The 16948-nt window shown below is 37.5% G+C and overlaps 1 protein-coding gene across 1 annotated transcript; it reads left to right on the top strand.

Moving 5' to 3' along the window:
* Positions 1-5230: 5230 nt before the first annotated feature.
* Positions 5231-14957, top strand: si:dkey-196h17.9 (exocyst complex component 3). The gene is made up of 11 exons (XM_067614806.1): positions 5231-5384; positions 7361-7856; positions 9144-9261; positions 10660-10764; positions 11009-11109; positions 11226-11327; positions 11429-11555; positions 11676-11783; positions 12058-12213; positions 12338-12459; positions 13429-14957. The coding sequence occupies exons 1-11, from the start codon at positions 5300-5302 to the stop codon at positions 13565-13567; spliced, it is 1659 nt and encodes a 552-aa protein (XP_067470907.1). The 5' UTR covers positions 5231-5299; the 3' UTR covers positions 13568-14957.
* The last annotated feature ends 1991 nt before the right edge of the window (positions 14958-16948 follow it).

Genomic DNA, 16948 nt, shown 5'->3' with positions numbered 1-16948 from the left:
AAATGTGATTTTGGCACACTTATAAACAGACAGAGGAGTAGGAGATAGTGGAAATTATTCAAAACTAAAAATAAACACATCACATGGTGGAAAATGTCTGATGAAGGTTGCTTGACTGAAATGTTGCCACTGAATAAATTTACCATAAGTGTTGACAGTGTGCAGGAGCTGATTTTTTGTTTCTATGTTTATGAAAAACTCACTGGCTGAGGTTCAGACTGCACTGATGATACAATCCAGAATAATATTGATCTTAGATAGTGTGGAGGAATGCTGGACAATGGTCAACTCATCGGTGAAGAAAGTGTACAGGAAACTTTGATGTCTTAATGTTGAGAATATTTATTGAACACTTGGCCAAGCGGAGAACAGAGACAGTAAACATCAAGGTGTTCTGCACTGAGATTCAATGCAATTCAATTCAATTTTATTTATGTAGCACCAAATCTCAACAAAAGTTATCCCAGGGAACTTTTCACATAGAGTAGATCTAGACTGTAGAGACCCAACAATTCCCCTATTAGCAAGTACTTGGCAACAGCTGTAAGGAAAAAACCCCCTTTAACGGGAAGAAACCTCAAGCGGAACCGGGCTTTAAGTGGGTGGCCATCTGCTTTGACCAGTTGAGTTGAGGGAGAAAGAAAGAGAAAAAGGGGGGGGGGGGGGGGGGGGACAACTTAGATGTTGTCTCTTAGTTTTCATTGAAGGGCCCTGTGGAGTTTTCTTGTAAACAAACAAAAGTTATATTTACAGTTTTGCTCACCTTGAGGTCTAACAAACTTGCATTTTCTTCCTCATATACAAAACCGATTTCCAAATCTTTGCATTGTTTACATGTTTACTAGCTTGCAGTCTTCTTGCTGGTGCACTGCACTTTTTTTTTGGGTGGGGGCGGGGCATTACAATCACCTGTAGAGCGACAACCACCAATAAAAAAACTGCTCCATAGCGCTGCAAGTGATCAAAACCTGCGCAGGGTATTTTTTAAGTTTATTGCAGGTTATCAACATGCTGAAATGTCATTTGTCTATGAACCAATACATTTTTACAGCTCTTCATCATAAAAAGACTCTTTAAATGTCTGTACTGTCATCTAACTATTAAACTATCAAGACAACTTAGATGTTGTTGTTCTGAAGATGAAGGTCTGACTTTTGGTCTTTAACCCCAACAGATCGTGCCATCTGAAAATATGAAAAATTTGGTTCATAAGTTTCTAAACAAGGAACTGCACTTTACCCGTGTTAGTCTGGTTATGCAGATGTAGATCTGCGCAATCACCTATCTGTGGTGTCTAGGGAGTCTCGGGCCATCTCCCTGACCTTGGTTACCGGGACAACGCCAGTTCACTCTTTACCAGAGTGGCTCCTGCGTTCCCCAAACATCCATACAGCCGTGCACCCGAGGAGAGAAACAGTGTCTATCTCTGCAAAAACTGATATTGTTTACTCTGTGACCTCAAGACCCACGCTTGACTTAATGTAACCCAATTTGTAACCCCTAAAGTTAGAATTTTCCATAACATTAGATACAGGAAAAGTCAGTAATTATAATGTAATGTAACGTAACTCAAATATGAAAGTTATAATAAACAAATAGTAAAGAAAACGTTTTGTCATATCCAATGCATTATGCATATTCTGTTAGATTTCATTAAGTTTTCATTGAAGGGTCCCTGTGGAGTTTTCTTGTAAACAAACGAGAAGTTATGTTTACATTGTTGTTCACCTTGAGATCTAGCATTTTCTTTCTCATTTGTAAAGCTGATTTCTTACATATTTTAAATCCTTGCATTGTTTACATGTTTACAACCACCTGTAGAGCGGCACCCGCTAATAATAATAAAAAAACCCAAACTGCTCCATAGTGCTGCTAGAGATCAGAAACTTCCCAGGATATTTTTTAGTTTATTGCCGGTCATCAACACGCTGTAACGTAATTTATCCAACATGACAAAACAAATCATGAACCAATAAATTTTTACAGCTCTTCATCATAAAAAGTCTCTTTAACCTCCTGTACTGTTATCTAACTGTTATCTATCAATCACAACACAGACTGCATGCAAAACAAGCCACATTTGCATCAGTACAATAAGCTACATGATAATGTTAAGTTTTTGCTTGATGTTCGCTCTCGATGTCAAACAGAATGTGTATTATATATTATATGATAAGCTGTACATTCAGTCTGCACCTTTAACTCTTTATGTTGTGTTACTATGTATTGTTTTCAACTGTGGTATTTGAGTAATTTTCTTTTCTGACATGTCGACATGAAGTGCAACAAGTTTACAATATTCCATAACTATTTTATAACCACATTTTAAATTTTTATCTTATATCTATATTTATATATTTAAGTTCATATCCTGATGATCTTTTTATTGCACAGTAATCTTGTATTTGTATTTTCGGTACTTTTGCATTGTTAGTTCAACAGAAACTAAGAGATGCAGCTGGTTTTTATTACCAAAACAAAATTCACTTGAAACCGGACTTTAGTCTGAATTTCATTCAAAGCCGTTGTTAGGCACCTAAAAAAACAAACACACATACACAGCAGCTCAGTTGAATGCACCAGGCGGTTGCTAAATGGCATTTTGGCTCATCCCTCTGATGTTTAAACAAACCAATCAGATTTATTCTTCCTCTTCTGGCATCAAAACAAAATGTGCATTCCATACTGTAGTTGGGAAATGCGGGTCTGTTTGTTGGGATTTAAGGGATTTTTCCTATCCAGCTCCGGCTACACTTACGGAAGGATAAAAGACCGCTCTCTCTCTCTCTCTCTCTCTCTGTGTAGGAGACAATGGGGAATAACCCTATTCATTTTCAAATGGCTGTTTCTCTGGAAGGGAAATTTAGTCACACCACACACCCACACAGATGTGCAACTGTACTCTAAGATTACTCCACGGAAAACAACATTATATATTTAACATTATATCACACTGAGTTTAAGCTAGAATAATGTAAATGATCACATTTGGATAAAATACCAGGTTGTCAATATAATATCCTAAACAAATCAAATAGTTTCACATTTGAGTTCGCTTCGGATTTCATTTTCAGGAATGGTTTTCCATTTGCAAACACACCTTTCTAACCATGACTTGAGTATAATGGAATGCCTATTAGATAGTGAATACCTGCCTGCTGAAGTAAACACTCCCACATACATGGCTGCTGTTTCCGTCTTTCAGGTTACCAACAGAAGAGTGATGTACAGTGTGTGTGTGTAACTGACTAAAAACACATAACCTTAAGCTTTGAAGCTGCAGCCATTTGTGATTTATGATTAACAACTGCATTGATCTTGTGTCGGTTTTGTGCAAAAGGTAAAATGGGGTTGCTGGTATGACCTTTATGTAACCAGGAAGTGTCTTTAATGGGTCACCTACATGCTTTTGTTGCTTTTATTTGTTTTTTTGTTAACGTCACATCACAGTGGACTAAAATGTCCTTCGAGTGGCAGTCTGACTTTGACTTTGAAATGACCATATCAGTGATTTTGCATGTAATCTCACATCTTGATACAGGCCCCAGGTATAATGTTCACCATGTTCACCAGTTAAACAGTTAGCAGGCTAACATTAGCAATAAACACAATTAGTTTTGCAGGTATTTAGTCATAAACCAAAGTACTGGTTTAGCTCAAGTTAAAATTTTGACCTGATGATGGCGCTACATGAAAAATCAGAGGATCCCCAAAGTTGTTAGAATTTATCTTGTAGGGGGGGTTATGAATGTGAGCACATAATTTCAAGGTATATATCTAATTACCATGAATGTCAACCTCATGGTGGCACTCGAGGAAAAGTCAGAGGATCCCGAAAGTCATTAGGGTTAATTTTTTCTGGAATATCCATGTCTGAGGCAAAGTTCATAGCAAATAATCTCATAGATGTTGCAATATTTCAGTCTTTTTGTTGTTAGTTTTGTCAAACCACTATTATCAAGGTCAAGAATGAACTTTCACACTCAAATTTTCAAACATAAATGTTACATCACAGCTAATTATATGTATTATGTGTAATGAGATGTAACAATAAAGAATCTCGAATCTCGAATATTGTTTTGGGCCTTTCTACTTAAGCAGTGCTCATATCCTAATATACAATCACTGCAGTTGTAAAAGCAAGAAAAAGGAGGAAAATTGATTTGAAACCTAAATAGACGCTTTGGGTCACAGTAACAAATGTGATGCGCAAATGAGAAGCGAATCTGTTCTGTCTAACAACAGACCAGCCATTGGTTTCCATTCATTTCCATAGAGAATATAAAGCATGGACTTAATTTATGTCAGTTACATTATCAACCAATCAATCTGCATTTAACAGTTACCACGCCAACATAATGTAAAAGTGATACACATTTCTGGTGATTGTTCCGCAAAATATGAACTACATATGATTTGTAATTAAGGACCTTTCAAAAACACGGTTCAGTTCAGAACATATCCTTCAACGTATAGTGCAAAACATGGTGGACGACATGAAGTGCAAAAGGACAAAAAGACAACATAAGGTGCCAAGACAAAAGCCAAACAGTGCAAAGATGATGCAAACCAGCGTAAAACATGATAAAACAGTGTAAATAGTTGTTGTAAGGATGTAGACTGTGAACATTGTAGATATTTGGCTTTAGGCTGTTGAGGTAGAGTGGTTGCAGAAAAGTGAAAGTGTATTTAAGTTAGTAAAAAAAAAAGCAAATGACAAAAAAAATATCTTACCACAGGATTCATTTAGTAGCTCTTTTGTAGCTTTCGATTGTATCACACATTCTCCCTCGTGAGCCTCAAATTTTCATTTCCTGTAAAAAGATGCTGCTCAGAAAAAATGCTGCATCAACACATCCCTAAAGTGCTCAGATAAGTGACCACAAGCTACAGGAGAGTTACTAAATGAATCTTATGGAAAGATTTCTGTTGTCAAACACTGAACTTTCAATTACTATGACTATTATTATCATTATTATTGTTATTGTTATTATTATTATTAGTAGTATCATCATTAGCAGTAGTAATAGTAATGTTTATATTATTACTGGGGCTCTTCACAACATGATGTAACAACTTTCACTTCAGGAAAGTGCCCAGGCCCAGACGAACGAAAATGAAAGTACAGTAATGCTGATGTAACCCCCCTCACCCTCCCCTCCCTTCCCTGTGTGTCTTTATAAGTGATCTGAGAGCTGCCGACTCACAGATTCACACATTAGCTCTGTGCAGAAACATGCCACATTAATCCACTGGGACTCATTCAGACATCGGCAGAACCATTCAAACTTCATTCAAAATGGTGAAAAGGTGGAAATTGGGAAGAAGGAGCAATGATAGCAGGAGACCTTTAATAGAGAACAACAACAATGACATACAGGAAGGTAAGAGTCTGTTTTATGATTATAATAATGCTATTTGTTTTCTGCACAGTACAGAGCCTCTGAAAACAGGTTGTAACATCAGAGACAAACACATAACTTATCTTTAGTCCAATGTGTTGGAGTGATAAATACTGCATGGGGAAAAAGTGAAATCAAAGATCTTTAATGAGTCATTTGTACTATCATAAATACTGTAAATGTGAGTGCAATATCTTGATGCAACTAATGTAGGTAAGAGTGATAAATGAAAGTAAATATGACCTCTAAACAGTTTTGCTGTTTTGCTCACCTGCATGTGTCTGTTAATTAATTTGTCTGCACCTTTCTGGTCATATTTTAGCTTTAATACTTTTATTAAAGTAAAGGTTTATTGACGGTTTGATTCACAGAGGTAGTTCCTCACTTTCCTCTCTTTCAGTTCATTATTAACTGTCTAAAATCTTGACAACAGTGTTATTATGCTACTACTGGTATCTGCATGGTTGATATAGATACATCATCAGTCATTTTTGCCTGATAGACATTTATTAATTCACATACTAGATAATACACAGAGCAATCGTCTTCAAAACAGACTAATGAAATGCTTCACATGAGCAAATCAAGAGGAGACAGATGACACAGGATCACATTAGAGCAGTAGCAACAATTTTAAGAAAAAGTAGAAATGCAGAAAAACTACTCTCTTACTTGGACGTCTCCTCTGTTTTCAGTCATATTCGGAAAACTGTGATATTGTGGTTCAAATGAGACCAGATCAAACTGTCACCTCTGGTGCTGTTTGTCCGACATGTAGGGGATTCCCAAATGCACGAACATTTAGAGGAACACTTTCTAATAAATGTTCCTTAGGTACATGCCAGTCCTTTGAATGTGTGCACTTCTCATTGCCTCATACTTGATTACATTCCTTCCTCCTTAGCAAACAAACCTGTTCTTGTGCTTGGCTATGAATGTATGAAGTGTAAAAGCTGCTATTATTAGAAAAGAACTAAGACTCCACCCCCATGTGGGCGGCACAGCTGTGCTTTGAGCTAAATCCTTCATCAGCACACTGGCAAGCTGTGAGTGGCAATTATATATTATTATACATATTATACGTTTAGTAGGTGTAAAGCTTATCATGTTAGTTTAGTGTGTTAGCATGCTAACATGTGCTAATTAGCAGTAAACACAAAGTGCAGCTGAGGCTGATGGAAATGCTGTTAGTTTTGCAGATATTTGGTCATAAACCACAAACCTTCATCTACAATCTTGTAGATGTGGAGATATTTCACACAATAAGTGTAAACTTTGACCTTGTGGTGGCGCTACATTAAGAGTCAGGAGATCACCAAAGTTATTACAGTTCATCATCTGAGGAACATGAATGTCTGCACCAAATTTCATAGCGATCTATCCGATAGTTTTTGATACATTTCACACAAAACCATGAATTTCAACCTCATGGTGGCGCTACAACAAAAGTGAGGGGATTGATTGTTTGCACAGTTTTAAAAGCCTAATCAGGGACAAGGGCTGCAAATTAGCTTCAGATAGACACCTTGTATATATGACATCTGATGCGTTGCTTATCTGTATGTAACAATGTTTATCGGCATGGTCCCTGTTAAATAAACTAATAAACCAAAAGATCACCATGGTCATTAGGATCGATCATCTGAGAATCCATGAATGTCTGAACCAAAATTCTGCACAAATTCATCTATTAAATGTTGAGGTTGAGATATTTCAGTGTGAACAAAAGTGATGGACCAAGCAACAGAACGACATTGCCAAATATGTTTCTGTCATTTATGTCATTATAACTCGTTGATGATGCAGACAAGACCAATGTAGAAATTAATTATTATCTGTTGGGTTTAAAACTCATAGGGATTGAATCTGCATAACTGTGACATGCATGTATAGTTCCTTTGTATTTTCATGTTATATTTGCAATGATCTAAACAGCTTCAAATATATTTCTGTCATAGGAGGTGGCCAGGCAGGTGAGGGGTACGACAACCCTTCAGCTCAGAACACCTTCAACACCATCGAGGAACAGTGTTTGCAGATTGAGAGAGACCTCACGTTTCAGGAACTAGCTGAGCTTCTTAAGGTGGCCCCTGACACCATCTCTGTGGGGTCTGACACCTCTGAGAATGGATCTTGTTGTGCGATCCGTAACTTGGGACAAGAGAAGCAGCTGAGTGTCGTTCGACTGATACAAAGATCCGTGTGCCAGCACTTTCCGACGCCACCAGCAGAGCTGGACAAGAACCTTCAGCGGCACCTGTTGGAAGTGGAGACGGCTGTCCACACTGAGCTTGCCAGGCTGGCTCCCCTGTTTAAATCTAGAGGGTTGATTGGATATCTGCTCGACTGCTACCATCGTCAGACATCTGATCACTTGCATGGTCTACTCCAGCACATCAGCACCTCCAAGAACTCCTTCATGCTGTTGAAGTGGGTCCTACACACATATCTGAGGTATTTATCTACCACCTCCTGTAACTTCCTTTACTCGTTTTCATTTATACAGAGCATGTTTACATGCATACTAATCCACTTAGAGGTGGGAGTAACTGGCATAAAGGCTAATTTTGCTTCAAACACTGACATATTTCAAAACTGTTTTGTGCATCCAATGACCTTTTATATTTGGATACGGTAAAGCTCAAAGCAATAGTTAGACATTTTGGGAAATATGCTTATTCGCTTTCTGGCATAGGTTAGATGAGAGGACCGTTCTCACCTTATTTATAATCTACCGTCAACTGTGAATTGTCATTTTTACACTTTGGTTCTTCGTATTAAACCAACAGGATATAACATGTTAATTTTGTGACCTTTGGACTGAACCAGGCTAGCTGTTTCCTCGTGTTTCCAGTCTTTGTGCTAAGTTAAGCTAATCGGCTACTTGACTTATATTTGACGGACAGATATCAATCAGTCAATCTTGTCATCTAACTCTTTACCTGTACAGCAATATGATGCAATCAAATAAATCAAAAGTTTAAGCATTATTTTTGAGATTTTTTTTCCAAATTCCTTTAGCTTCTGAGTGAGAACTGTGAGTGAGAACCACGACTGAGTCATTTCACACAATATCCCAAACTTTTGCCAAAGGCTTACTGAGGCCAAAGGTCACCTAGACAACGTAACCTTGAGAGAAACCTTTCCCGAACTGTCTTTGCATCTTAATTTCAGCACAGTGCACACTTGAAAAGCAGGTCATTGACATTTTTTCATGGCTGGTATCTCCCAAATATGTCCCAACAGCACAAGAGGGAAATTAACCTGGGATCATGCCAACATTCACTATTCTCTTGAATAGACCCTGCTGCACATCGGCTGTGGGGATTTTCCAAATTCTTCTGGGATACATCTGTCTTTAGAAGCCAGCCAATGACTCAACATCAAGCAATGATTGATAATGATTTGCACAGTCTAATGTGTCCCGGACAAGGTCAAGACTTAGAAAAGTTGACTGGGCTGATAGTCTAGTGGGTGCTAGTTAATTAGCCCAAGCATAAGAAAAGCATGTTGTAGTTACTCCTCTTATGACTATACCCTGGTACTTAGGTTAACGTTACAATTTCAGTAGGCAGTTACGTGAATTAGGTTGTTAAATGAGTGTGCATGTAAACATTCTCAGACATGCCTCTCTTTTGTATTCTGAATTACTCTTCCACTGTTCCTAGATAGAATATGAGATACAGCGATGAAACAGGCTGCGGCTCGCTTCTGACATTGGTATTTGTGGTACTTTCCCAGTCAGGACCTGCTGGGCGCTGCTTCCCCACAAGAAGTGGATCACATCAAAGATGTCGACCTCATGCTGTTCACAGAGTTGGCAGCAAAAGCAAAGGACAAACTGCTTGAAATTGTGCAGGTAAGAAACCAGCAATGTTCTAATCTTATAGATATTTAAAGGCTTTAAAGTCCCTGAAAACCTGTTTTGAGATTTAACATGATCACACCATTTTCCGTATTTGTTCTTTTTTTTTTTGTCTTTGAAATGGGCGGGGCTCAGTTGAAAAAAAAGGGGATGTCACATATTTCCACACACCAATTAGCAGATTTGGAAATATGTGAATCAAAATCTGGTGACAGTTGGTGGGTGGTTTCCTTATGTTGCCTGGCTGCTGTCAATCAAATCTGATGAAAACCCAAAACCCAAACAGTGCCGAAGAAGCAAATTATCAGAATCTATTTACACTTAATAAATATATAAGCATGTTTCTTTCTGAACTTTAACATGTTTAGTCATGACTATTTATTGTTATAAAAATTTACGATTTGAAACCATGTTTTCAGAGGCCTTAAGGGGCGTTATACCTCACAAAACAAATGACCGACATTAATAACTGTAATAATTTTTCTACTTTTCTTAAAATCAATCTGTATTAAACTTCTTGTGCTCTAAATGTGTCTGTTTATAAATTGTAAAATTCAAACCCCTAATCAGCTTCTTCAACTATTAATCATGTGTATAAGCGTAATGGGAGTAGGTTAACTCCCAAAAGCACAACGCTTCATAGCATCGCCATGGTGACAATGGACTGCATTTATATAGCGCCTTTCTAGTCTTCTGACCACTCAAAGCACTTTTTCACTACCAGCCACATTCACCTGTTAACACACAAACACTCATACACTGATGGCAACCAACCTGCTCATCAGGAGGATCTAATCATTCACACACAAATTCACAATTTGAGGTTCAGTATCTTCCCTCAGGACACTTTGACATGTGGCCCGCAGTAGCCGGGAATTGAACTGCCATTCCTCAGATCAGTGTATGACCCGCTCTACTTCCTGAACCACAGCTGCCCACGCTTAGTTACAGGGATGGGTGTGAATCACCTTTTAAGCAGGAAGGAAATTTGTCTCAGTCCAGAAGACAGATAAAAGAAAGTAGTGGTGACATTAAAAAAAAAATCCCCAAATCTCAGTATGTGGCCAAGTTAATGCTGAGTCACTGCTAAGAGAGAAATTGTGGCCACCTACTCAGCCGCTTGTGGCCTGTACAAAATGACATGAATGTGATATAACCGGTCTTGAATTCCCCAAGTGACATTTTCTATCTGTCCATGCATGCAAAACATAAGCTGTGAATAAAACAGCTTGGTTTATTTTAAGCCACCTGTCTGGAATGGACACACAAAGATAAACAGAGAAACATGATATCTGATTGTTGCTTTGATACAATTATTCCTACATCATGTACAAGTAGTTTGGAAAACTGTATATGCTTATTACGACTTGCTGTGTCTCCTTTTGTTCACAGAAAGAGGTCAGCGCGTCTCTGGAGAAAATCCTGCAGAATGAGAGAAGCCAAGAAGGCTGTGATAGTGACGAAGCTTTCATTCAAATGAATGTGGACACTATCCAGGTATTCAGTAACATAAAGCTTATTTTAACTGTTACTTTAAGAGAACATGGAAAAGGAGTCTAGTTTATATCTATTGTGTGATTTAACTTTGATTATTGTTTTATCAGTTAAATGTATCTCTGTATGTTTGTTCAGTTATTTGTTGGCTTTTCTGTTCCTAATTTATTTTAGTCTTATGTTTATCTGTCCTGTAATGATATTAGATCTGAATTAACAGACATCTGTTCTTCTATCTGTCTTTAAGTGCATCGATGCCATGTACAAAGGTGCACAAACAATCAACAAAACAGTGTCCGACCGTGTGCAGGACATTTGTTTCCAGGAACTGCTGGTGTTTGTGAGGAGGTGAGAGTCTGTTTCTACATAAAAACATATGATGAAATGAACATAAATATCACATATTAATCTCAACATTTTGTCTTGTTTAGACTACGTCTGACAGCATTCTCTTTGATTTGTAGGTACAACACAGAGCAGACTGAGATCCTTAGAAAACAAACAGATAAGGCTGAGCCAGACATCATACACTTCCTGAAGACTTTGCAAACCTGTGAAGCACTCAAGTGAGTACTCGAGCACCTTTGTAGTGTGCAGATTTGAATGTGATGATGATAAATAACGATTATGAGTTGTTTTGTGCTGATGATACGCACTCTCTTTTCAGGCAGCACGTCCAGACCAAAAGTAAAGACATCAAAACGTCCCTTGTTAAGGACACTGTGGAAACGCTTCAAGAGATGGAGGATTTGACTTTGAAGCTCCTGTTGGAGATTGTTGCTGACTTCACAGAGGTAGCTGTTCAACTTATTGACATAAATATACCATTTTCATGAATTTGAAGGTCATTTGAGGTCATTTTTTTTACATTGGAAATAACAGTTTGACAAGAAATCACGATTTCTGTCACACAGAGCCACCTTAAGAAGTACTTCAAAAAGGAGAACAAGCAATTCTTCTTGTTGACGGAAGAAGTAAAGACGCGTTTCCCCAAACTGTTGTGTTGTCAGGATGTACAAGAGGTACGTGTAAGATCTGAGCTTCAGCATTTGCACTCGAATCTTAAGTCAAGATGTTTGACCTAAGGCCGTATTCAGACCAAATCAGGCGGTGTGGCGTTCAGCCGCAGATTTATGTATTTGCTGATTGGAAGCGTAGAAAAGTAACACTAAAGGCAGCTATTTTACCTGCAGAAAAATGTACATCTGTCTATCTGGTAGCAGAGGAAAATTTATAAAATATATTGAGTATGATACGTGAATAACTAAACTTTGCATCTGTGTTTTTCTTTGTCAGAGAGTGATGGATGAGACTTATAAGCTCATCACTCACCTTTACTTCAAACATCTTGTCCAAAGCAACCAGAGCAAGCTGAGGAGGTGCTGGGGCTCTAACGTTGGGCAACAAGTGACTCAAGATGCTGAGCTGCTTCACCACATCATCTCAGACATGGTGAGATTTGGTGTTAATTGTTGGAAACAGTGAACTGAAACTGACATTTACCCATTAGAAACTGGATAAGCTCTTTATCGGTTACAACATGAATTCATTACCTGTGTGTGTTGTGTTGTATCAGGCCCCTGGTGTCAAACAGTGGAACCGCATTCTGCTGAAAATCACAGAAACGTTGGAGTGCGAGGACAACGATGCACTGAAGATTGTAGTTGCGAGCATGCAGCAGAAATGTATCACAAAAAGGTAAATCATGCTGATGGCAGATGTTTCTTATCCAATTTTTCCCCCCGAAAACATTGCTATGGCCCTCTGTGTTGATGTTTAAAGGAACCATATTGTAACCAGAAACAGGCAAAGCTTAAAAACTGTTGTTATAAAAGGGACAATCCACCAATTTTACATGTGAGGATCAGTTAAAGGTACCCTGTGGAGTTTCTGACTTTTTGTAGAGCTGCGGAGTTTTCAGCAAAAAAAAAAAACTGATTTGAAGGGTAATAATATGCTTTAGGTTGAAGCGTATCTGTTCCATTTGACATTTGGCGCACTTGAGATTGGGATGACTGAAAAAAGTGTCTGAAATGTCTCCTGTATAGACAAGCCTTTGGTGTTTGTGTTCACTGGTAGTTGTCATATGTGTCAGTTGCTGGAACAAGAAAATCTGAATTTTGGAGGAGCTGAGGTGGGTCGAGGAAGTGACCAAGACAATCATACCTTAAAACAAGGCCTTCCTTAGACCTTAAAGGAAAACTATGGCGAGGCAGCATCAATAGCTTCTTATTGAACCTCTTTTACCATCTTCTTTTCTGAAAAACAGAAACGTACTCCTGGGGTTTACTATCAATATACGAGTATCTACTACAGCACTCCGTTGATTATAAGTGTTGGTTGATTGAGAGTGCTGTAATTTCCATGGATGGAATGGATGGATGAATAAATTGAACCTTGCCATTCAAATTTTACCCTTTTGTGATATTACCAAAGTGAAATAACAATTTGTTAACGTCTACAACTTGTAGTAAATTTTTCATGTGACAAAGGACAAGATTCAAGTGAAAAAGTTTGGTACATCTCTCCATCTTTTTAGCTGTAATTTCTTCTGCCTAAAAACATCTATCCTGTATGTCTACGCTTGTATTGGACTTAAATCTTAAATCCTAGTGGGCATTAAAGGAACTGCATCCCGCTAACTCTTGCTGCTTTTTTTGCCCTCAGCTGCAGAAAGGACCTGGAGCTCCTACTGCGATGGAAAGGTCTCTCTAAACGAGAGGTCAGAGAGGTGCTGGAGGCCCTTCCTGACCACCAACCGAAACATGGATCTGTATCCTGGTATAGATGTTTTATCTGCTGTTGAAAGCCGACATGCTCTACAGAGGATCAACTTCAACAAGCAAAAAAGACATTTGGGAGATTTCACATTTCATGAACTTTTCTGAGCATGTGAATTCCGTTAAAACCTGTTAAACCTGTATCTGTTATTTACTGATTTCAGTTCCTCAATCTAATCCTTTGACAGAGATGTAGATAAAAGAGAAGCAGACAGGATGGACAGAGGTTTTTTTATAAGCTTTGACACAACTGTGATTGGGATTGTGCATAAGAGGCTGCTAATGAGTTAGCCTATATGTGACCGATTTCCTTTTAAATGTTATTGTCATTTCAGGAAAGGTAAACTTGATTTTTTTTTTTAAAATCTTGCTTGCCAAAATTTCTTATTCATCTTTTTACATTTTATGTAAAAAGAAATTATATAAAACACATGCTGTATTTCAATGCTTGTGTCTTATCCTCATATCGCAATGCAGCGGAATTGCTAAGATGCTAAGCTCTGCATAGATAGTTGAATGGTTCGACAAAAATGTCAAAAAACAAACTATACGTTGGTTTTGTATGTTGTTAAAGTTTCATGTATGTTTCTAAATATTTAGGTTCTTTTTTTCAGTCTTTAGGTAGTTTATGGTTGAGGGAAATATGAAATGATGCTTCAGGATTTTTTTTTAAGTTTTTAAGTATTTAACAGTAAAATTTGGTTTTGTGCAAAAGACCAAAGTGATATTTTAGCTGAACTTTAGCTGTATTATATTTATAAATGTAAATTGTATGTTTAGCCCTATCTAATGCTAAAAAAAACATAAACAAGCACAAACGATTTAACTGGGTTGAATTAAAGAAGCTTAGCTTTGTTTTGCACTCTTGCTCAGTTTTTTGTTTACTTTTGTACTTATTTTCTTTTGCTTTGTGTACTGTTGCTACTGAAAGTAAAAAATTAACTGCACTGATGAAGATGCACTCTTTATCCACTGTTACAATTTGTTAGATGGAAATTTTTATATTATTATAATTATTTTTATACTATTTATTAAGTTTTAATTAATTTAGTGATATAAATGTACAACATACATTTTGCAAAAACGTCCCAATTTTTACTATGTTACGATTAATCACACAATATCAAACTTTACTGTTAAAAGCAACAATTTCTCTGTTTCCGCTACTTCAGGAGATATTTAAGGGTATTTTGTTAACTTGTTTAAGTTGAGTGTTTCGGAGTTTAATCTGTGGTACATTAGGGTTTACTTTTTGACATTTGACTTTATATTGTGGTGGTTTACATATTTTAATTCTATTTTTTTAAATGTTATAGGCTGTATTCTTCTTTGGTGATTTGTTTTTGTTCAGAAACTTACAGATTGGGTTGCAAGAAGACGGTTTCTTCTTTTTCAGTCAGCAATATAATTAATAAACTTCGGTACAATTCAATAAAAAGTCTGTTTTTGGCTGTTTGTTCATCCTGCCACCACAAGATGGAGACTAAGACCCACTTACTAAAATAAGACTGGATGGGAAATGCTCCACACCACTGACACTGACACATCCCACTTTCTGACTTGGACAGAAAAGATCTTGAAATTTTATTGATTTATTGATATTTCATTGCACAGGTTAGGTAAAGACCATCATATTTAATGTTCAGCTAAAACTCCACAACCTGACCTTTGATCAGAAAGGTCAGAGTGAAAGCTCCAACTATGTTAAGGGCAGAAGTTTTTAGACTCTTGGTTGATTTTTAAAATCTATTCTCCTGTTCAATTTATCTGTTTTAGTTTATTTTAATTATGTATTTTATTTTACTCTTTTTAAATCCCATTGATATGCATCTTTTTATATGATCTTGTGTTTCTTTTATACCATGTTTAAAGGACGGGTTCACATTTTTCTTGCTGTAATCATTCCTCCTGTTCATACTGACCATCAGAAGATCCCTTCATAATGCACTTACAATGTAAGTGATGGGGGACAAAATCCACAGTCCCCCTTCTTTCCAAAAATGTATTTAAAAGTTTATCTGAAGCTAATATGGAGCTTCAGCTTCAAATGAGTCAAATCAAGTAGATATCTTTCAACATTACAGTCTTTTCAGAGAAAAAGTCCAAAAACTGAAAACAGATTTGTGTATCAGAACTTTGTTTTTTCTTCTTTCCTCTCCAATTAATCATCTCACGACCCCTCAGATTTATCTGCTGACCCTTTGGAGGGGCCCGATCCCTAGGCTGGGAACCACTGGACTGAACTGGAAAGCAGTTGAAACTAGCTCCACTTCCGGCAGCTATAACAGTAACAGTCAGTCAGTCACAGCGGCAGGACTTTTACTTCTAATGCTTACAGTAAATTTAGCAGATAATACTTCTGTACTTTTACTTAAGAAGGATTTGAAATGCAGGATTTGCATTTGCTGCTTACTTTAATACTTTAACTACATCAAGCTCATAATACTTACGTACTTTTACTGTAGTAGGATTTTTCATGCAAGACTTATAATGGAGTATTTTTACATTGTTGTATTGTTGTATTGTTGGTTACTTTTTCTGAAGTAAAGGATCTGAGTTCTTCTTCCTCCACTGTCTAATTAGCACGAAACACAAAGTACAGCTGAGGATGATGAGGATATCATTAGTTTTACAGGTATTTAGTCATAAACAAAAGTATTTAGCTAATTAAAACCTGATGGTGCTAGAAGAAAAGTTAGGAATCACCAAAGGTCATAATAATTCATCCAACAGTTGTTGAGATATTTCAGTCTGGACCAGTCTGGTCGAAGAGCCTCCACTAGCATGGCTAATAATTGCTTTGAATTTCTTTTTCATTTAATTTGAGCTCAGTCAATAAATATGAATAATTAAAAACTGATAATAAAACTAAAAATGTTTAATTAATGGCCAATGTCAGGCTGATAAACCTCAAACTTCTCTTTGGCTGTGGTCCTGCTTACTGAAAACTATAGACTGTATAAACATATGGACGTAGTTACCGTGACGTCACCCGTTGGTTTCTGAAGGGCGGTTTTGAAGCTTAAAGTGAGCCGCTCCGGCCGTCGCCATCTTGGCAATGCATGAAGCTGCCTAACTCCCAGCCAATCAAAAATGGGCAGAGAGGTGGGCCGAATGGCTGAAACAAGCCACCTAGCGGCTGGCAGACCTGTCACTCAAAGCAGCCATGTCCTTTAATTTATAAAAAAATTCACCCCCCGTACAGTTGGCATGAAAGGGGAAATTAGCTATAGAGAACCAGGCTGTAAACATGTTTATTTCTGCTGTAAAGTTGGGCATTTTAACATGGGGGTCTATGGGGAATGACTCGCTTTTGGAGCCTCAAGTGGCCATTCAAGGAACTGCAGTTTTTGGCACTTTCGCATTGGTTTCATTTTACAGCTGCAGAGGTTCCCTCTTGCTGAAAA

Source organism: Thunnus thynnus, chromosome 16, assembly GCF_963924715.1.
Source record: "Thunnus thynnus chromosome 16, fThuThy2.1, whole genome shotgun sequence".
Taxonomy (NCBI): Eukaryota; Metazoa; Chordata; class Actinopteri; order Scombriformes; family Scombridae; genus Thunnus; species Thunnus thynnus.
Note: the sequence above shows the minus strand (reverse complement) of the source record. Positions and strands in the feature narration are given on the sequence as shown.